General features: G+C 35.3%; 3 protein-coding genes across 6 annotated transcripts; all 3 read right to left on the reverse strand.

Annotated features, from left to right (window-relative positions):
• Nucleotides 1-283: 283 nt before the first annotated feature.
• On the reverse strand, nt 284-2,341 carry LOC103942119 (protein FATTY ACID EXPORT 1, chloroplastic-like). Of its 3 annotated transcripts, XM_048576219.1 has the most exons (3): nt 2,123-2,341; nt 530-1,211; nt 284-428 (listed from the first exon to the last, which is right to left on the reverse strand). In XM_048576219.1, exon 2 carries the CDS (start codon nt 1,190-1,192, stop codon nt 554-556), a length of 639 nt encoding a protein of 212 aa, XP_048432176.1. In that variant the 5' UTR covers nt 1,193-1,211; nt 2,123-2,341; the 3' UTR covers nt 284-428; nt 530-553. The 3 variants fall into 3 exon arrangements, with proteins under 3 accessions (XP_048432176.1, XP_009350604.1, XP_048432177.1); XM_009352329.3 differs by having other exon boundaries at nt 405-1,211; nt 2,123-2,340; XM_048576220.1 differs by lacking the exon at nt 2,123-2,341 and adding an exon at nt 1,418-2,110 and having other exon boundaries at nt 405-1,211.
• A 2,580-nt stretch (nt 2,342-4,921) lies between these two features.
• On the reverse strand, nt 4,922-6,462 carry LOC103942114 (syntaxin-81). 2 transcript variants are annotated; one of them, XM_048576261.1, is made up of 4 exons: nt 6,229-6,462; nt 5,692-5,934; nt 5,450-5,581; nt 4,922-5,347 (listed from the first exon to the last, which is right to left on the reverse strand). In XM_048576261.1, the coding sequence occupies exons 1-4, from the start codon at nt 6,376-6,378 to the stop codon at nt 5,204-5,206; spliced, it is 669 nt and encodes a 222-aa protein (XP_048432218.1). In that variant the 5' UTR covers nt 6,379-6,462; the 3' UTR covers nt 4,922-5,203. The 2 variants fall into 2 exon arrangements, with proteins under 2 accessions (XP_048432218.1, XP_048432219.1); XM_048576262.1 differs by having other exon boundaries at nt 6,234-6,372.
• An 11,887-nt stretch (nt 6,463-18,349) lies between these two features.
• LOC125473438 (secreted RxLR effector protein 161-like) lies at nt 18,350-18,757 on the reverse strand. Its single transcript, XM_048576247.1, has one exon. The coding sequence runs from the start codon at nt 18,755-18,757 to the stop codon at nt 18,350-18,352; it is 408 nt and encodes a 135-aa protein (XP_048432204.1).
• Between the last annotated feature and the right edge of the window lie 3,121 nt (nt 18,758-21,878).

The following is a 21,878-nucleotide window of genomic DNA, read 5'->3' on the forward strand; positions in this document are numbered from 1 at the left end:
GTTTCACAATAACCCAAAGGAAAAGTTAGTGGAGGTGTGGTGGTCCACTCAAATCAAATGAACACAACTTGCGATTATTTATTTCGGAGGTACTTTGCCACTTAGTACTAATGTTTAGTAATTTCTCTTTTACATGTAAGTGAGAGGTTTTAGGTTTGAGTTTCATGAGCAATGAGTTCAATACCAATTTACTCCCCCACCCCTTAATACGTTGTATAAAAAAAAAAATCCAGATGTAATTTTGTTGTAGGTGAATTATCCTGTGAAAATAAGTTTACACATATTCTAAAAAAAGAATTCAACTGTTTGGGATATAAAGGTCAGTACAAGATCAAAGCCCATCAGCCACTGAATTACTCTATCACTCACCTTAAAATCAATTCTGGAAGCGGATTTGCACAAAATTTGGTGGAAACATTTCAAGCCTCCTGCTTGACCAAAATTAAAACTTACTTATTCATGAGAAAACATCTATAATTCGTATACATAATGCAAAATTCCACCATACAAAAGTTTATAACCTCAATACCTAATGAGGCGTTTCGGGTAGTTTCTATAACGATGCAGCACTTGCAGATGGCCTCAACTTCTTTGGTGGCGGGTTTCCTCCACTGAGGACGACATATGAATAGAAGCATAACATTGCAGCACTAATGGCAGCATAGCAGCCTGTTGGAAATACTTTCTTCGTCAATGCGTAAGTCTGAAAGTTATTCCACAGGAGGACTGCCGCCAAAGTTGCTTGTCCTAGAATGAACGGTAAACTGGACTTTCCCTGCCTCCAGATCTTTAAGCTAAAGGTGCTAAGGGCTAGCAATGCCCCACCAAACAGCACACCAGAGCTCAAAGTGGCAGGATTTCTGGAAAAGATAAATCCAGTAAGTCCACTACCTAGAACAATCCCGCCAAATGGAATCCCAAAACAGAAATCATGAATCTTGGCCGCTCTCTTCGGCTGAGCAACAAGTTCATCATCTAAAATGGGATCCGACTTTGCTTTTGATGCATCACTTGTGTAACTCAAATTAGTCTTGGTCTTGGAACCACCTTCAAGACTCATGACAACAAGCGACAAAGACTTGGGATGAGCAGTGGTTGGGCAAAGGAGTGCACGTCTCAAGAGGCGGAGCTGGCAATTCATGGCAGAGAAGCATGAGAGCTGTGAAGTCGTCGCTGCTGCCATTGTGCTCATGTTGTTTGGGTTATTACTTCTGTAAGACAAATAAATTTAATGAAATTTCCTGCATAGTTATATCCAATATTTCAAGAAATCATAAAGATTCAACCGAAATTATTGATTTTCCAAAATGGGAGGATATATAGAGGAATCCAATAATAATATACATTTCACCACAAGATATTCAAATTGATAGCTACCATCCTACCTTACCCCTTCCTTTATGACATGTTTACTTACATGGAATGGGTATTGGAAATTTTCCGATTTTTGACTTTCCAACGTTTGCTAAAACATGGGTATTGAAATTATTCCAAATCTTGCAGAGCGAGGCGTAGCCAAAAGCAGTGTGCTCCCTCCTCTGCACCCAAGTTGAATCCCCATCCCATAGTTTAGATGAACTTAACTTAGCATATCACTTGCATAAACAATTATTCACATTCCGAACTTCCTCTGTATTCACGCGTTCCACAATAAAATCCATAATCCAATTCCTGAAAAATCAGCAATCAGATCAACTAGGGAGTGCTAGTTGATCCGCACCACTCCTTTTCCTTAGTCGATTCATGACTTCCCCCATTCCATGTAATGAAAGTAAACACGGCACTAATGGGAGAAAGAAAACCCAAGTTGTCATCGTTGCTTACTATCATCATGTCAATCCTCTTCGCGTAATCACACACTCATACTTCCGTACAGTGGATTTCGACATCGACCCAACACCTCAAAACCGCGTAAGGCCTAGATTATATAAGATAGGATTCTAACTTCCTCTAAGACTAGCAAGTATGTGAATCACAAATGATAGTGTTCTGCCAGGCACCAGTCCAAATCACCAGTAATTTGCACATAATTATAAGAACTCAGCAATATTTCCATTGTTCAAAACCCAAATTCCAGAAATCGTGAAAACTTGGAAACTATATGTGGAAATTGAAGCTTTACCTGCAGATCGGCAGCACCAAACGGAATCCAAAGGTAGCTAGCTCAAGAGTGGGAGAGAGAGAGATGAGAGATGAGTGAGAGAAGTGCGGAGGATCTGGAGTTGCTGCCGACTTGAACAAATCAAAGTTTGGTAGAAGCTTTCAGGTCACAAAGCTGAGAGCTTTGACGTAGTCGTGCTGCTGCTGGGCTCAAGAAAATTGGACCCAGTTTCTGTGTTTTCCCAATTACAATTATACCCTTCGTTGTTTTTTTTGCTTTTTTGTTTTTTTGTATTTTTTACTAAACGATTATAACTGCATTAAGGGATGGAGGAGTGGACTAAGCCTTACAATGGAATATCACTAGGGTATTGTTATTCACACACTTCCTTTTACCTCCCACACACTCCTTTTTACCTCCCACTCACCCTTTGTTAATTTTTATTCTTTGATATTCTTAATTCATTTAACCTGACAGCTGAAAATTCATAAAGGTGTGTGGGAGATAAAAAAAAGTAGATGGAAATTGTTATTAGCACTCCAAAAATCTAATTTTGCACTCCAAACTTTCTATATATAGAAATAAAATATACACTTATGAACAATATACAATTAGATTTTTAGAGCGCTGATAATAGCTCTCATAAAAGTTTGAGATGACTAAAATGTTTATCTGAAGTTGTTTGGAACGATGCTTTAGCTTTTGAAGTTGATATCACGTTTTGGAGCTTGCGAGTATGTGCATGAAATAAAAGATTTTGGCACCCAATGAATCCTATTTAGGAAATACAACATTCATTAAGAAAACATAAGTCAACCAATAATATTTTTAACTGTACCTCTATTAAATAACAACCTACTTAAAATTATAAAATTGGAAAATTAGTTTGATCCCAAGTTTAGGACATTGTAGAAACGGCCGAAGCCACCCACAAGGCTAAGGTAGGCCATAGTCTAGGGAGGTTTTTTGTAAGTGTAGTGTTATCTACGCACTTATTTTTATTTCTCACATATTTCTTTTAGTTTTCGACCTTTGGATTGAATGAATTGACGAAGATCAGTGACAAAAAATTAATAAGGATGTGTGACTAGCACTATCATTTTTTAAACTCATGCTTTAATGACTTATGTTAATGCCTGTAACCTATATAGCCCACTCAATTCCAATATAGGTTATTATTTCATATATATTGAGTAGAGGATAGGTAATAAATAATACTTTTTATGCTAAAAATAATAAATTAGTTATATCTTCCCTCCCTTTCTATCCTATTCGTTAAATAAAAGATCATTTACCCTATGCGATTTAGCCTACGCCCATTCACTCATGATTGTCTTCGACGATTCACCTGTACTTCTTACTCAAGAAAAGAAAAAGAATTTTCTTATAGTTCACAATTAAATCTCTATCTCCACGGTTCCTTACTTTTTGTTGCAATTTTCCGACGAATGTAACCTTTGATATGTTCTTAATCGCTTTATTTACTTATTCATGATTTATTTAGTTGGTTAATTATTTATATGGTCCTTGAAGTTAGGGGTGGAAAAAATTCCCGAAAATCCCAAACCGAACCGAAAAAATCCCGATCCCAAACCAAAAATTTCCCAAACCGAAATTCCCGAAATTTTCGGGATGCTATCCCGAACCGATCCCGAAATTTTGGTATGGGATTTGGGATTGACTTCTCAATATTTCGGGAATCCCATACCAAACCGAAATTATATATTATTAATTTATATATATATATATATATTATATTATTCTTTTATAATTGATGCTAGTAGTTTCTAATTCATGCTCTGCAACCTGGAATGCCTTACACCTTGCATATTTTTCATGTTTTGTTTGATATTCATTTGGATTTTATTATTGCTGCTGTCATGGCTAATGATTTCAGAAGGTTTGATTCTTTTATCTCTTAACAGATTGTCAAAAGGGTTTAATTAATTTGAATTTTGACTTTGATAAAAACAATCAAGCATGCCAATATTTGATTAAATGGTAGTGTGAATGAAATGACATTCCTAGTTCATGAATGTGTTCTTAAATTATATATTTGAAGAATAATTCATAATTTCATATTTTAATTTGGGATTCCCGATTTGTCCCGAAATCCCGAAAATATTTCGGGATTCCCGAAATTTTGGTTTGGGATTGGTCTTCAAATTTCCGTCCCAAAAAATTTCGGTTTGGGATTCGGGATACTACTTTCGGTTTGGTATCCCATACCGAACCACCCCTACTTGAAGTCATTGGTTAGGGTTATGATTTCAAGAATTGTTCATATTCTATTGTTGTTCTTTATATATGGATTATTATATAATTTTTTGTAAGAAAAACAAAACATACATATGAAACCCGTTATTAATGGGTTCTTAACGTGTGATCCAATAAAGACCCGATTAATTATTGTATTAACCTGAAACCCATTATTTTCGTATTGTTTTCGTATCGTTTTGATGGGTCGTGTAAGAAATTGTTAGATCTAGTTGGCTAGTTAACAAAATCATGAGTTTGTAATTCAACTGATTAAGAGTACATTAAATGACGACTGACCCTTTTAATAATTCTTGTATCATAGTCAAGTTTTATAGAAACAAATATTTACATTAAAAAATGGGAGAATAAATTAATTTCAAACTTGCCATTCTTAAAATTCGAACCTAAAAACTTTTACTTACAAATGAAGAGTTGATACTTAGGAGGAATATTTAGTATAACCTTGAAGGAATGACAACAACACTTACATGTATTTAATACAATCACTATCTGATGTCAGATGTATTCACATAAATATATATATTTTATACAATCACTATCTAACCTTCGAAATGCTATTTGCATTAAATAAACGAAAGTATTGTAGCCAAATCCAAAATTTGAATATACAACACACTATCCTAAAATTGGGAATGACATACCTCAGGTATTTCTTGGACTGGTAAAGTGAAAAATATACATCTGTAAATACAATTCCAATCACTTGGAACCCAAGAGGAGACAAGTAATTTAAGTAAACATCACTCAACTCAACTTTTCGAATTATTCCCGATTTCCTGTGTGAAAGTTTGGAGAACATAATTTATACGACGAAGAATGCGTTTAACTATACCAATCAAGAAAGAGAATCGAAAAAGTAAGTACAAATAGGAAAAGCAAAAGAAACGTCCTGCTGCTGCTATTCCGCTGGATTGCTTTGGAGATCTCTTTGTTACCAAGCTCTACGTTCGTTGTAGCTTCAACTGCCTGTTCAATAGGACAGAGACAATTAGCCTTCTAAACGAATACCGACAATTCAAGGCATCAGGTCCAAATACTAAACAACTGCTCAGATACATAATCCGACACCTGATCGTATAGTTGCTCTATTTGGTGAGCTTGTTGCAAAACATGTGTGGACATAAGGTGATTCAGCGCAGACATTTCCACCATCTTAGTTTCGGTTTCTTGAACTGCATCTAGAAGGCCAGTCAGCTCTACCTGCATTGCATACCAAGAACACCAGTAAGCAACTTTAAACACTTAAGGGTTTCTAAATACGGGAATAGCAAGGGTCAAGAGAATAGACAGAAAGCCATGTATTACAATACCTGAAGGGCACGTGTTTCATCATCTAAAAGTTGTTGTTGCACTGTTAGAGGCTCGGGTTGAAATTCATTAGGTTCTCTGAGCTCCAAATTGTTAGAGTTAGAGATATCTGCAGATTCTGTAGTCTTAATCCGCTTAAGTTTTCTTCTTGGTGTTGCTTTATTAACGGAATCTTGGAAGCGTATGGCTCTTAGCTGATCAAAACGTGACGTGACTGAATGGAGTCTCTCGCTTAAAATCAAAACCTGTAGTTTCAGAATATGCACTGGATAATTATATAAGCAAACAAGCCATACATTCCTTGCCAACATGTTTACACCGAGGAATATGCAATCGTAATTAAGTTGATCAAATATTAAGTAACCCAATAGTCTGGTATATATAATTCAGCTCAAGAAAGAACAACTAAAAAGGACAAGACTTCCTGTATAAAACACGACCAGGGCGAAGAAATCCATAGTTCCCTAAAGGCTAATCGGAACACAATAATAATACATAATATCACTGGATATAATTGATAGAATGAGAAAGAATCATACCACACCATGTTTGTGAGCTATAGTATCAGCATTAGAGTAATCAGTCCTAATGCCCAGCCATCCCTTTGAGTTTGCCTCGTCATCGTTAATGCTATTTTTCAGAACATCAATTTGTTCTTGGCATGCTTTAATAAAAGTACTAACCTTCATTCAAAATACAACAAGAGCAAAGTAAACCCCAGCAATTTATGAAAAATTGTTCTTACACAATAAGCAAGTTTATAAAAAAGGACTCACGCATGATGCTCCTACCGGAGAAGATGGTTCTATCTGGATCCCAAGTTCTACTTCTTTTATTACCAGAATTACAACTATACCCTTCGTTGTGTTTTCATTTTCTATTGAGAATTGTTATTAGCACTTTAAAAATTTCATTATACACTCCAAATTTTTTATATTAGGAAAGAAAAATACACTTATGAGGAGTGTATACTGAGATTTTTGGAGTGCCAATAACACTTCTCTTTCTATTTTATAAAAGGAAAACTAATGAAAATAGTTTGAAAACTTTGAGTTTTACAATAAGGACAAAATAAAGTGTAAAGTGAATAGTTCCAGGATTGATTTTTTTGTGTAAAAATATGATTTTTCGTTAAAGTGAACAGTACCGTGAGCTTTTCGTTAAAACTTCCTTTTATAAAAAGGGACCAGCCTTTTTGAGGGTGCGAGTGAGGGTTGATGCGCCTACTGGAGAAGATTGTTCTATTTGTATCCCAAGTTCTACTTCTTTTATTACCAGAATTACAACCATACCTTTCATAGTCTTTTCATTTTCTATTTTGTAAAAAAGGGACCAACTAGTAGCTTTGCCATGACAGTTCACCCTTTTGAGGGTTAGAAAGATTCATAGAGACATTTCAGTCTCTCTTGACCATCATCGTGCAAATTCACCAATGCCAGAAATTAAACTTAGAATGTGTCGTGTGGAATATAGGTTGAACTTCATCACCAATCACTAGACCATCCATGATGGTTCATTGTCTTTTCATTTTTATTTTTATTTGTAATTTTCCATTTTCTACATATAATTTCTGCTTCTCCAAGGGGCACTGGGCAGAGTCAGGTTCAGTTCGCCTTGCTCCTAAAACAGAGAATTGAACTGAATAATATTAATCAATTTGGTTTGATTTCCATTCGGTTGATGTTCGATGGGAGGGAGGGAAACATGAAGAAAAGTACACAAAAGTAATTGTATTCAATTTTTGGTTTATAATTTTCATCGTGTATCATTTCACGTATATCCCTTTTATATTCCTCCTCCCGTTATTCTCAAGCTTTCTTAAACCCTCATTTCTCCTCCTTCTCCATAATACAAAAAAAAAAAAAAAAAAGAATAAAACAAAACTAAAAACGAAATGATATCGGAAAAATGAGAACTTCACACGGCTTCATCACCGTGTTAGTCTTTCTCAAAATGAATCAAACATGCATATGATAGAATAATTATTCAAAAAGATGTATGCTGGGAAATGAGATGTAGCTTAAAAGCTGTAGCTTAGGGATGGTTTGGTATTGCTGTGCTTTGAAAAAAAACTGCTTCTGCTGTGCTGTGAGAATAAACTCATTTTTGCTACTTCACGTTTTCAGCTTTTTTCACCCAAAATTGTGAAAATAAACTGTTTTTAAGTGTTTACCAAACACCTTTTTGAGCTCAGCTTTTTTTGATACCCACTTTTTATAAAAGTACCTCAGTATCAAACCAGTACAAAATACTTAATGCTAATAGGAGTTGCAGAAGAATAGCTCTTATAAGCACGCTGCGTTTTGGCTCCGATACAAGCATGATTGTCACAAGTCTTAATGCTTAATTGGTAATAATAACAGGGTAAGGCATTTCCAAATTCGATTATGAGAAATTCACAATCAGACTAGTCTAGAATCAGACACCCTCGTCGACATCACCATAGCAGGAAGTTTGGAGAAGAACCAACACATGAGTAAGTGCAAGGAAGATCGAACACTTGGCCACATGAAGCTTCTAATGACCATATGTCTGAAACCAACTCGCTATTATCTGCATTTACAAAACAAGTGAAATTGGTAACATGCGGAATATCCTGTATATAAAAATTATAATCTGCTAGAATGATAATCAAGTCTGCTAGTTAACTAAGATAGATTTGTTAATCAATAAATCAAAGATTTAATAACCAATTTCAAATACCAAAAGTTATCCTAGTCAACAAGGCCTCAGTTCGTTTCAAGTTATTTATGTGTCAAGTGAGCATGATTGTGAGCACATACCAATTAAATATTCAAGTGATACATGTAGCATGTATATGTATGTGAGATAAGTGCCACAATATAAATAACTTTGGACACAAGATATTTTGTGCCGGAAAAACTCACCTCTAGGTTAAAAAATCGGGGAGTCTCCATTGAGTCTAATCCACTTGTATAATCAAGATTCTTACAAATACCATGCAAAGCTCAACTCCTAGACCTAATCTACGGAGCAACTTAACCTTTGTGCAACCTTACCTTACACAAAATGGATTCATTCGGCCTTCACGAAGTGGCAAGTCCTCCTAAGCTCTTCACCTTGTGGCACCAAAATGGTGTTATCTCCAATCTTCACAGGATGACAGCTATTCTTGAACTCTTAACCTTATGACATTGAGACCAACACACAAACTATGCATATGATAATATGACAATGATATGCAGATCTGGATTCAAACGTCCAGTCAGTTTCTCCAGTCAAACTGTTGAAGGAAGAAAGTGATGAGAATCCATAAATAGGTCAGTTTAAAGATTTGAAACTAAAAACAATTGACCAAAAATTTAATGCAAAACTACAAAGGCAATGCAACTCTATTCTTAAATGATTGGGTGTTTAATGCATGAAAGAAGGTTTTGCAACTAGGGTTTTACAAATGAAGAACAAAGATGAAGGTGAAGCCTTAATGCTTTTTTCTCTTTTTCTCTTTCTAGGAAATAAAATCTGAAACTCCTAAGGAAGAAATGAAGACCTAGCTAAAGATATATGCAAAATGGATGCTTCTTTTCAACTAGCAAGGACAAAGAACATGTGTCTACAAAAAGATCTAGGCAGATCAAAGGCTCAAAGCCGGTAACTAGCAAAAATGTATCAGTTAGCCCATATGGACCAATCTTAAATTGCATGTCCAGCTTACAAGAAATCCACGCGCAAGTCTGATTAGACAACTAAGTTAGTTAGAATGTAACAGGAATGTAGATGTGAAATGCATATGCATGAACAAACCTTTTAAAGTGAGATGTGCCACATCCTTGAACATTTATTCACAACAGACACAACCCATAAAAAGAGAAAACCCTAAAGCTAGATTGAGCATGTGGTACAATTATAAGTTGACAAGAAAAGCTAAACCTAAAAGTCACAACAAGCACAATAGAAGTTAGGGGAAAAGACTGATGTTGTTCCATTAGGACAGGCGCCCAGGGGAAAGAAAAATTTAATACAAGATTAAGAAGAGGTTGATTAAGGCATAATGTACTTAACGGACACACTTGGCATGTCTTGAGCCATCGGCTTATGCAGTGGAAGTGAAATGCATGGTTGCAAACCCCTACAAAGATAAGAACCAGCAGGTTAGACCAAGAAACCACATGGTTAATACGCAAATCATTACCATTTTAAAATGAAGAAAACACTGAGATGTCCACCCACAGAAGGAAAACTATCATTACAAACATCAAATGTGGTAAGTACAAACCAATGTGTTAAAAGGCGAAGGTGTAGGCGAGGTGTCTTATGGATAGCCCCGCCTAAGCGTGAAGCGAAGCCTCATAATACCTAAAATTTTGGGTAAAGTACAAAAAACTACCTCAACTATTGGTGTCATGACACTTTTATACCTCATCTTTTACAATTGACAATGTCATACCTCATCTTTAGAATTTGGTCCAATGTTATACCTTCCGTTACTTGGCCATTTACTTTTCAGTTAAATGCTGACGTGGCTTGATTCGGGGCCCACTTTTTGTTAAAAAATTAATAAAATATTATTAAAAACTAAAAAAAAAAAATTATTTAATATTTTTTAAATATTAAAAGAAAAGTAAAAAAAATTAAAAAAAAAAAAAAAACCCTCAGTAACAACCCCCCCAACCCGAAGAAGAAGAAGAGGAAGAAGAAGGAGGAGGAAGAGGAAGAGGAAGAAGAAGAAGGAGGTCACGAAGGTTTCCCGATTCCACCTTAATGGGATCTAGGTTTTTTTTTTTTTTTCCCTCCTCCTTCTTTTGCATATTCGGGTTTTTTATTATTTTTTTCTTCTTATTCTTCTTATTCTTCCTCCTTCTTCCTCCTCTTCCTCCTTCTTCTTCCTCCTTCTTCCTCTTCTTCTGGGTTGTAGATTCAGGTTTTTTTTCTTCTTCTTCTTTCTTCTGGGTTGCAGATTCGGTTTTTTTTTTTTTTTTTTTTTTTTCTTCTTCTTCTTCCTCCTTCTTTTTTTTCTGGGTTGCAAGAAGGGGACTGGAAGGGAAAAGAAGATGAAGATGGGGGAGAAGAGAGAGAAGAGGGGCCGGGGGGGGGGAGAGGGGTACGAACAGAAGGTTTTTTTTTAATTTTTTTAATTTTAATAACTTTTCTTTATTATTTTAATATTTAAAATTTATTAAATGATTTTTTTTTAGTTTTTACTAATATTTATTAGTTTTTTAATAGAAAGTGGGACCTGGATCAAGCCACGTCAGCATTTAACTGAAAAGTAAACGGCTAAGTAACGGAAGGTATAACATTGGATCAAATTCTAAAGATGAGGTATGACATTGTCAATTTTAAAAGATGAGGCATGAAAGTGTCATGACACCAATAGTTTAGGTAGTTTTTTGTACTTTACCCTAAAATTTTAATATATATATATATATATATATATTATAATTATATTTATGAAATATAATACTTTGTAAAACAAATATAATTATAGATAAATCAAAGATAATATCTTTTTCATTACTAAGTGTAGTTGAACTTAGAAATTATGTCATAAAGTCTTAAGATGTTGTAATTATTTATTTTATTCTAAGCAATTTTGGAGAACTTTAACATAAATAAGGGTGAGTGGCCACATGTGACATCCCACATTGCCCAGGGGAGTGATCCTTAAATGTATATTCCTATCCTTACCTAGCACGAGGCCTTTTGGGAGCTCACTGGCTTCGGGTTCTGTAGGAACTCCGAAGTTAAGCGAGAAGGGGCTAGAGCACTCCCATGATGGGTGACCCACTGGGAAGTTGCTCGTGAGTTCCCAAAAACAAAACCGTGAGGGCGTGGTCGGGGCCTAAAGCGGACAATATTGTGCTACGGTGGTGGAGTGGGCCCGGGAAGTGGTCCGCCTCGGGCCGGGATGTGACACCACAATTATAAGGGATTTCAAGGAAAATAAATGTTGAATGCCACAATTATAGGGAAATTCAAAAAGAAATAAAGGTTGGGTGGAGAAATTATAGAGAATTTACAATGAAATAAAAGCTAAGTGGAGCAATTATAAAGAATTTAGAAGGAAATCAATATTAAAAAGTATAGATGTTTTTTGAGATTTAGGTCTATAAAATATATCAAACATATAAAATTATTAAAAAACTCGTTCTTGCTTATCTTTTAGTTTCTTAATATATATAAAATACTCTTAAAAAAGAATATATATAAAATAATATAAAAACAAAAACTTACAAAAAAGAATATGATGATAAAAGCTGTTAGGAAAGAGAAAAACCAGCTCCAAAAGCTTGTGTCTTCGTCTTCTCCAAACTTTCTGCAACTCAAGAAAAAAACCCAGATTTCAGCCGGATTTTTTCCAAATTTCGTCAACTTTTAAACAAAGCCGACGCCCTGAGGCGCGCCCCGACGAAGTTAGGCGAGTTTTTCGTTGATAGGAGCATATTTATGCGACTTTGTTAGCTTATTTCCTTGCATTTAGTTAGTTAGTTTCTATTTATTATAGTGATTTAAGCTATTTTCGTGTGTTTGTAGGTTCAATTGGCTAAAGTGGCAAGAAAAGGCAATTTGGAGCATTTTAGAGCAGTTTTGGGCTTGAAATGGATAACACATGCATGGAGCAAGGTGGATGGACGATTTTGAAGTTCAAGAAGGGCTAAGAATATGCTAATGAGATGGAAGAATTAATTCAAGACAAAGAAGATATGGATCTTACAAAGAAAGAAGGAAACATGAGCCAAACTACCTTATTTTGTCTTAGCCAATCCTAATCCTACACTACCTAAGTTCCAGCTATTAGGGGGGTCCCTAATTAATTTAGGACACCTAAATATATGTTTCTAGAAGGCCTAATCCTACAATAGATGCCGCACCTATTCCTTCTAGAAGACCTTTTCCTTGCCGCAAATCCCTTTCCCTTTCTCTCTAGGTCCTGCTGCATATCTCTTTCCCTTTTCCTCTTGGATTATGACATTTATTTACCCTTTTTCCTTGAGCACTTGGAGAGCAAATTTTTCCAAAATTAATTAATTAATGCCTTGCCTTTTCCCTTTATTTCTATGCTTTCTACCGCACATAAGGGGGAGAACAATTCATCCATCATTGACCATAATTTTGACACAACCATTAATCCATCTACTCCACAATTCACACAACCCATCTATAATACACAATAACCTAATTTCAGCCACAACCACCCTTGTGCAGCAGCCTTGCAAGGAGAAAGGAGAGAAGACCCTTGGAGCCGTGCTTGCCATTCAAGTTTGGATTGTTGGAGCGTTTCTAGGCATATTCAATCTTTTGTTTTCAATGTTTAATTTAAGTTTTCTTCGTTTAAGTACGAACATGAAGAGCTAAACTCGTTTTGGCTAGAGGAGAATTCAAAGCCATGAACATATATGTGATATGAATTGATTTCATCCAATTATTGTTTCGTAAAACATGAATGTGATTTGCTTAACTGCTAACTTATTCTTGTATGTTGATTAAGGAGGCCTACTTAGTTTACATACATGAATTTGATGCTAAAATATAAGGGATTTTCACCTAATCGTTATGAACTTATATTTGCAAGTAGTGGAGATTGCTAGTCACGATCATGTTAAATAAATTCTTGGCAGGAGTATTATGCTTTTCATAGTTACGAATGCCTTGTCAATGCTTATGATTTCCATAGAACTTAATGATCTTTGATATGTATCTCTATCATGTTGTTCATATAGGGAACTTGATAAGAATAATTTGATTGCGTCGCTAAGTCCAATTCAATGAATTTAGGAAAATTTGATGGTTAATTTGTGCAGTTCACGATTAACCTGGGGCATTGTCATTCATGGTTTATTGGAATAATAATTGGAGATCGATTCGTATGCATATGTGTCATGTGTGGAGAAGAACCTTCTAGCTAGCCTATCACCCATTAATTCACCCAAATTCGTACCTTTAATTTAGTTTAGTTTTCTGTGACTTGTTTGCTTAAGTTTTAAATTCGTCAAAAATCAATTCCCCCTTTAATATTTTGTGTTTACTTAGTTAGAACTTGTTTAAATTTGTTTCCTTTAGTGTTTTGAGTCAAAGTTAAGTTAGAATTTGTCCAAAATCACTCTTGGTTTCTGTTTTGGGTCAATTTGCTTGTTTTGTGTTGTTTTGATCATTCTAGTTTGTTTTGAGTATTTAGAGTCTAGTTTTCTGTTTTTTAGTATAGTTTAGTGTTCTAGAGTTTAAATTGAGTAGATTAGCATCCCTCCTAATCCCCGGCCTAGAACGATCCCTACTTTCACATACTACAACTATCAAAAAGAGGGTTTAATTTTTGTGTTAGTTTATATCACATCATTCACCCACTCCCATAGAACAGAGATGAAATGACTGCCGTCCCGCCTCCAAGGCCGCCTAGAAGCAACTCGAGACGAGGTTTTTAAAACACTGGTATAAACGCAGTAAAAAATAGTTTAAAGGGCACATAGAATGCATATCACTAAAAGAAATTCAAGCAAACTAATGTTAGTTCTAAAATAGCACTTCAAGAATCTCCATTATTGAAACATGAAGTCCTCCATTTGTTTCTTTACTTTTAAAGCACTAACAGAAGCCAGTAAACACGGCAAGGACAAGCAAATGTGTGATTTATCACTGTGTGAATATGTGCATGACATCAGGTCTAGAGGGATTCTTTCCATCCTTCCATTACACTTCAACCATAAAGAGTTATAAAGTACTTGGTTCCACTTTACATAATTTTTACAGGGATAGAAAGAAAAGGGACTATAATTACTTATGTGAGTAAATGTTTAAAATACCGATGAGGTAATCTGCCAAATTGATGGTGAATTACCATAAAAGTGAACTATGTAGAGCTTCTATACTGAACAAATATCAAGGGCTCACAAGTAGAACAAAATCTTAAACAATAGTGCATACATAAAACTTTACAATATTAGTATTTGAAAGGTGAAGTATACCCCAATCAACTGTACATTCTTCGTTTGTGGCGCTTGCCTGGTTTGCTTGGCACTCAATGCCTACTCATCATCAAACAACAAGACACAATAAAAAAATATATCAATAGAAATAACATGAAAAGGAAAAATGAAAAGAATAGAGCTCAGATAGATCCATGAGAGTACATATCTTCTTCGAATAAAAAAGACGGAGCCCAAGGATCAAATGATTCGAACCGTTGAAATTTGATCCAACGGTTACAAACAGAGGGTCCCTCTAAAAATTATAATAATTGTAGCTGTTGGATCAAATTTTAACAATCTGGATCATTTGATCATTGGGCTCCATTTTTTTAGATCTAAAGAGGATCTCTACTCAGATCCATGATATGGTTCCTACAAATGGCACAGTTATCAACAACAAAGCAAAACAAGATCAGGACACAACTTAAATACCAAAGTAATTCAAAATTTCAAATTCTAGACCGAAAAGAAATCAAAGAAATTGGTTTAGCCTGTTGGAAACTAATATATAAGTTTGTCTACGTAATTAAATTCCCATCCAATTGTCAACGCAGCAAGTTCATTGTATAACAAGTATCCCAGATTACATTCATTCGACTATGTGCGATACCTGGAGTAGTCATGTTTTTGGTTGAAATGCAATTCTTCTACTCGTTTAAGACCTTATGTCCCAAAGGTGATAAAACCCTCGAATATTCAAAATAACTCTTCACGAGTAGGGAATTGGATTATATATACATAGGCTTATCTAACTTCCATCTATCGTGGAAATTAGTTACTTGCAGTTGCTGGCAGTTTTGATCGAGTAGTGGATAAGCAATTATCATTTGCTGCATGTTATACACATATCCTTGATTATAAGAAGTAGTTTTACATGCTTACAACTCTTTAATCAGTTTATAACATACTAGCAACATAAGATTCATACTTATAATGTTAGTCAAGTCCAACTAGGTATCTAACATTCTCCGACATGGACACAGACTAAACATTATAATCAAAGTCATGCCCTTTTATAACACTGATACCTTATGTGATCACTGATGTGAAAATTAAGTTGACACACAAATTAAACCCTATTTGTGACAATTGTAGTATATATGCAAGTAGGGATCGTTCTAAACCGGGGATTAACTAGGGATGCTAATCAACTCAAATAAGACTCAAAAACACTAAACTAGACTCTATAGACTCAACACTAACTTAAAACACTCAAAACAACAACAAACAATCAAAAAGACTCAAAACTGACTCTATGGAGTTGTTTGGACGAATTTTAACTAACTTAGTCTCAAAACACTAATTTGGACAGATTCAAACACTTTTCTAACTAATCTAACACACTTAATAAAAGGGGAATTGATTTGGACGAAATTATTTAAATTAGGCAGATTGCAAAACTAAATAGATTAGACACTAAATTAGGTGAATTGAATGGGTAAAAGGCTAGTTAGAGGGTCTTTCTCCACACATGCACATATGCAACACAAATTGATTTCCAGATTTTATCCCTTTAAACCATGAATGACAATGCCCCAAATTAATTGTGAAAAGCACAAATTAACTTTCAGATTTTCCTAGTTTCATTGAATTTGATGGAATACGCATCGACAACCAAATTATTCTTATCAAATTCCCTACATGAACCGCATAATAGAGATAAAATCAAAGATCATTAAGCTTTTTGAAACCCATAAGCATTGACTAGGCATTCGTAACTATGAACTGCATGATACTCTTGCCTAGAATTTACTTAACACAATCATGACAAGTGATTTTCACTACTTGTGAATATAAGTTCATAACGATTAGGTGAAATTCCCTTATATTCTAGCATCAAATTCATGCACGAAAACTAAGTATGCATCCTTAATCAACACACAAGAACAAGTTCTCAATAAATCAGTTAAGTAAATCACATTCACAATTCAAGAAACAAAATCTGGAGGAAATCAATTCATATAAAACATAAGTCCATGGCTTTGAATTCACCTCTAACTAAGAAAAACTTAGTTACACATGTTCATAACAATTGAAAAGCAAATTAAAATAAACATGGAAATGAGATGAGGGAAGAAAGAACTCTGAAAGTCTCCAAGGGATGCAGATTTCTTGTGGCACAAGGGTCTCCTTCTCCTATGGAAACCACGGCACAATATTTCTTCTCCCAAGGTTGCGGCAAAGGTATGTTTCTGAATGTATGGTGTGTGGTGTGAATGAATGAATGAATTGAAGGATGAATGGCTGCATAGGGTGTGTAGGGGGGTGCGGCACATTAAGATGCATATATATATATATAGCACGGCAAAAACCCTAGGAATCAGAATTAGGGTTAAACCTAGTAGAAACAAGTGATTAGGGCCCCTAGGGTGCGGCACAATGCTTGGAAATTAAGTCATAGCCCAATTATTTTCTGATATGGACTTATACAATCCAAATCTAAGAGGAAAAGGGCCAATTTAAATCAGAATCCAAGAGGAAAAAGGTTGGGGAAATTCGTCCAAAATTGGGTCTTCTAGAAACTAGGTGTTTTATGGCTGATTTTGGGTTTTCTAGAAGAAATAAAAGGGGGAAAGGTGCGGCACCCTTTTAGGGTCAGATAAGGCTTCTAGAAATTAGGTTTTTAGGTCCACTTGTAGCTAGGATTAAGGTGGAACAAGATTAGGTTAGGATAAGATATGATAAGGTTTGGATAAGATAAGGTTGTTATGATAAGTTTCCATATTTCTTGCTCTTTCCTTATCTTCTTTGTCTTGAACTTTCCTTTTCTGATTTGTAGCATGTTCCTAGCCTCTTTTGACTCCAAATTCGTGCATCCACCTTGCTCCATATACAAGCTATCCATAATAAGCCCAAAAAAGCTCTCCAAGGCTCAAAATTGCCTTTTCTTGCCAACTTTGTCATTAGGACCTACAAACACACGAAAATAGCTTAAAACACTATAATAAGTAGTACTTAGCTAACTAAATGCAAGGAAACAACATAACTAAGTAGTATAAGTATGCTCCTATCAATCACATCAAGTTTCACGCTTACTAACTTCCCTTTCAACTACTATAATTAATTCAAGTATTTGAATTCTAGAAAACATGTGTTTATAGTCAACATAAGCACCCTGAAACCACAAATACTTAAAACTAATATGTAGAAAGAAACTTTAGACTTTTCAATGAATTGTTATTCCTTCATTCATTCAAAACAGTCATTTCATGGATCATCTTTTGAAGATCCTGATGCATTCACCGAATTGTATCCCTTGAATTATTCATTTCCAATCACCAAGACATGAGAATACACATATACATGCATACAATCAGCAACTCAGACAACCAATAGGCTCAACGAGTGCATATGATTCAGTAGGTCTTTATATTGAACAATATAGTAACATTCGAAAACATTTTTGAAATACACATGTGACTTACAGTGAGTTTTCCTCACTCTCACACTTCAGCAGATTCTAGAGATTCAAGCACTCCCATCTTAGAGACATGATCCTTGAATGCTCATACTGCTAATGGCTTAGTCAGAGGGTCAGTTATCACCAAATTTGTTTCAATGTGCTCAATCGTGATTTCGCCCTTTCTCACATATTCCTTCACTAATAGGTATTTGATGTCCATCAACCTTTTTGCCTCAGACTTCTTGTTATTCTTAGAGAAAAATATTGCAGCTTTGTTATCGCAGTATATGGTTAGTGGTCTCGAAATTGAATCAATAATAGCCATGCTGCTGATTAAATTCTTAACCACAAGTCCCTCTTGGTAACTTCAAAACATGCTATAAATTTAGCCTCCATGGTTGACGTGGCTAGTGCCTTTTGTTTAGCACTTTTCCATGATACAACTCCTCCTGCTAAGAAGAATAAGTAACCACTCATGGACCTCCTGTCATCCTCACATCCTGCAAAGTTAGCATCAGTGTAGCCAACTAGTTCCAAGTTCTCTACTTTCTTGTAAACCAACATAAAGGATTTTGTCCTTTGCAAGTATCTTAACACTTTCTTCACTGCAACCCAATGTTGTTCACCTAGATTCGATTGATATTTTCCCAGCACACTGATGGCAAAAGCCAAATCAGGTATTGTGCAAACTTGTGCATACATCAAGCTGCCTACCAAGGACGCATAAGGCTTATTGATCATGCTTTGTTTCTCAATTTCATTCCTTGGACACTAAGACTTATTCAACCTGTCTCCCTTTCCTATTGGTACTTCTCCATTGGCACAAGTTTGCATATTGAATCTGTGCAACACTTTTTCAATGTACGACTTTTGTGAGAGTCCCAACAATCCTTGAGCCCCATCTCTTTTGATCTCTATTCCAAGCACATATGATGCATTTCCCATATCCTTCATCTCAAAGGTCTTAGACAATAACCCCTTAGTTTCAAGCACAAGATTAATTGCTTGCCACCAAGAGAATATCATCCACATAAAGCACAAGCAAAATAAATCTTGATGCAATGACCTTGAGATAAATACAATCATCAATCTTATTCTCATAAAAACCAAAGGAAGTTACCTTTTCATCAAATTTCAAGAAACATTGTCTCAAGGCTTGTTTTAGGCCGTAAAACGATTTGTTCAACTTATAAACCATGTTCTCCTCACGTTCTTTAATGAAACCAATAGGCTGTTCCATATAAATATCTTCCTCCAAATCACCATTTAAGAAAGCTATCTTTAGTTGATTCAGGAGAGAAGGTTTCTGAGTAATCCACTCCCTCAGTTTGAGTATAACCCTTAGCCACTAGCTTGTCCTTGCGCCTCATAGTTCTTCCACTTGAATCCTTCTTGGTTTTAAACACCCATTTACACCCTACTACCTTGATAGCAGCTGGTGCTTGAACTAAACTCTAAACATTAGTTGTTTGCATGGATTTCAGTTCATCATTCATTGCTTCCTTTCATAATTCAGATTGCAAACTACTCATAGCTTCTTGATAAGTGACAAGATCATCCGATATGCCTTCATTAAGTTCCACTTTTTCAAGGTACACAAAATAATCATCTGGTATTACTGACCTCCTGACTCTTTGTGGCATTACTTTTCTCTCATTCACAGATGCTTGTAATGGTTGATTAGTTGATGCATGTGATGGAGCAAAGGTTGCACCAACACTTGTATTTGGTGTGTTGATATTTATAGCAGGTGTGTTACTTTGTAAATTAAAATCTTCAATCCAAAACTCCACCATAGATTGATGTAAATCAAAGTTCTCCTCGTGACTTTTACTTTCATATACATCACCTTGCTTTTCAAATTCCAAAATCCGTGCCCCTTGAAAATTACTCAATGCTTCTTTGTCTTCAATAAACTTGGCAGTATTGGACTCAAATGTTCTGTTTGAGAGATTTGATGCATAAAATCTATAACCCTTTGATTTATCAGGAAATCCCACAAAATGACATGAAACTGTCCTCAAATCCAATTTCTTTTTAGTAGGATTATACATCCTAGCTTTTGCACTACAACCCCAAACATGCATATGATTCAAACTTGGCTTTCTCCTTGTCCATAATTCAAAAGGAGTTTTGCAAACTGATTTGCCAGGAACTCAGTTCAGTATGTAGTTCGACATTTTCACTACTTCACCCCATAAAAACTATGGAAGTGTTGAACAACTCATCATGCTTCTAACCATTTCAATCAGAGTTCTATTGCTCCTTTTAGTCAAGCCATTTTGTTATGGCGTGCCTAGGGCAATGTACTGTGCTTGAATACCACACACCTTCAAGTATAGAGCCAAATGCCCCTTAGATTGACCTGCCTCAATGTACCTGCCATAGTATCCACCTCCCTTATCGGACCTTAGAATTGTAATGGACAATTCCAACTGTTTCTCTACTTCAATTTGAAATGTTTTGAAACAATTTAACACTGAAGATTTTTCTGAAATCAAATAAAGGTATGAGAACCTTGAATACTCATCAATAAAGGTCACAAAGTAAATATTTCCACATATTGTTTTAGTTGGGAAAGGTCCACAAACATCGGAGTGGATAATCTCCATTAGTTTGTTACTTCTAACTAAAGTCTTTTTCTTAGTTTTAGTCATCTTCCCCTTAAAACACTCAATGCAGCTTTTGAAATTTGAGAAATCCAAAGCAGATAAAATTTTATTCTTAACCATGAGATCTAATCTTGCTTTAGATATATGCCCTAATCTTCTATGCCAAAGCATGGAAGATTTTTCATTCAAGACAAGTCTTTTAGTTGATGTAGGTGATTCAATATTAAAACAAAGACTTTCATTGCAAACCGAACAAAGTACTTGCCATAATTCATTAACTAGAAAACAAACTCCAAGTACAACTCTTGGATTATTCTTCATGTAAATCCTGATATTTTTGTTGTCTCCATTGAAGGCAAAGCTAGTTTTTACAAGTTTCAAAACTGAAAGTATATTCTTTCTAAGTGAAGGTACATATAAAACATCAACTAAATCTAGAACAAAGCCACTGGATAATTTAAGCTTGAGGTCGTTTATTGCTTCCACAGCCACTTTATTTCCATTGCTGACAAGGACTTGAAACACTTTATTTCTTGTTGTTATACCTTTTCTTGTGAAACCCTGCAATGAATTGATGATGTGAACTGAACAACTAGTGTCAAACCACTAAAAATTTGGAGGGACTTCAACAAGATTAGATTTAAAACACACAAAAATTTTGACCAAAATACCTTTCTTAGTTTTCAGATCTTTGAGTTTCTCACAGTCCCTTTTCAAGTGACCAATTTTTTTTTTTTTTTTTGCAAAAATAGCACCTTATATTGTCCATTATATCCTTATAATTCTCAGGTCCTTTGGAGGAGGATGTAGTCATGGCAGCACTACTATTGGAGATCAGTTTAGGGGCCTTACCAGAATGGAAGAATGGCTTCTTCCCTTTGTTAGTGTGCACCAAGTTCACTACAGCCTGATTGATTTGCGCCTAAGCCTGCATTCCTCTTGGGCAACAATTGAAATCAGTTCATCCATGGACCATTTTTCCTTTTGAGTACTGTAAGTAACCTTCAACTGGTCATAGCATAAAGGCAGGGAAGTTAATGCCATGTGGACTTTTTTTTTCTTTTTCTTTTTCTTTTCTTCTTCTTCTTCTTCCTCCCTCTTCTTCTTCTTCCTTTTCTTCTTGCTGTTGCAGCAAGTTTTTTGGGTTTTGGGTTAGGGATAGGGATGTGGGTCGCTGGGGGAGGGGGGTGGGATAGTGGGTTTCATTTTTTTTTTTTCAATTTTTTTCTTTTTTTGAGAAAATTCAGGTT

This window comes from the organism of the source record quoted next, unplaced genomic scaffold, assembly GCF_019419815.1.
Source record: "Pyrus x bretschneideri cultivar Hongxiangsu unplaced genomic scaffold, Pyrus_bretschneideri_v1 Contig87, whole genome shotgun sequence".
Taxonomy (NCBI): Eukaryota; Viridiplantae; Streptophyta; class Magnoliopsida; order Rosales; family Rosaceae; genus Pyrus; species Pyrus x bretschneideri.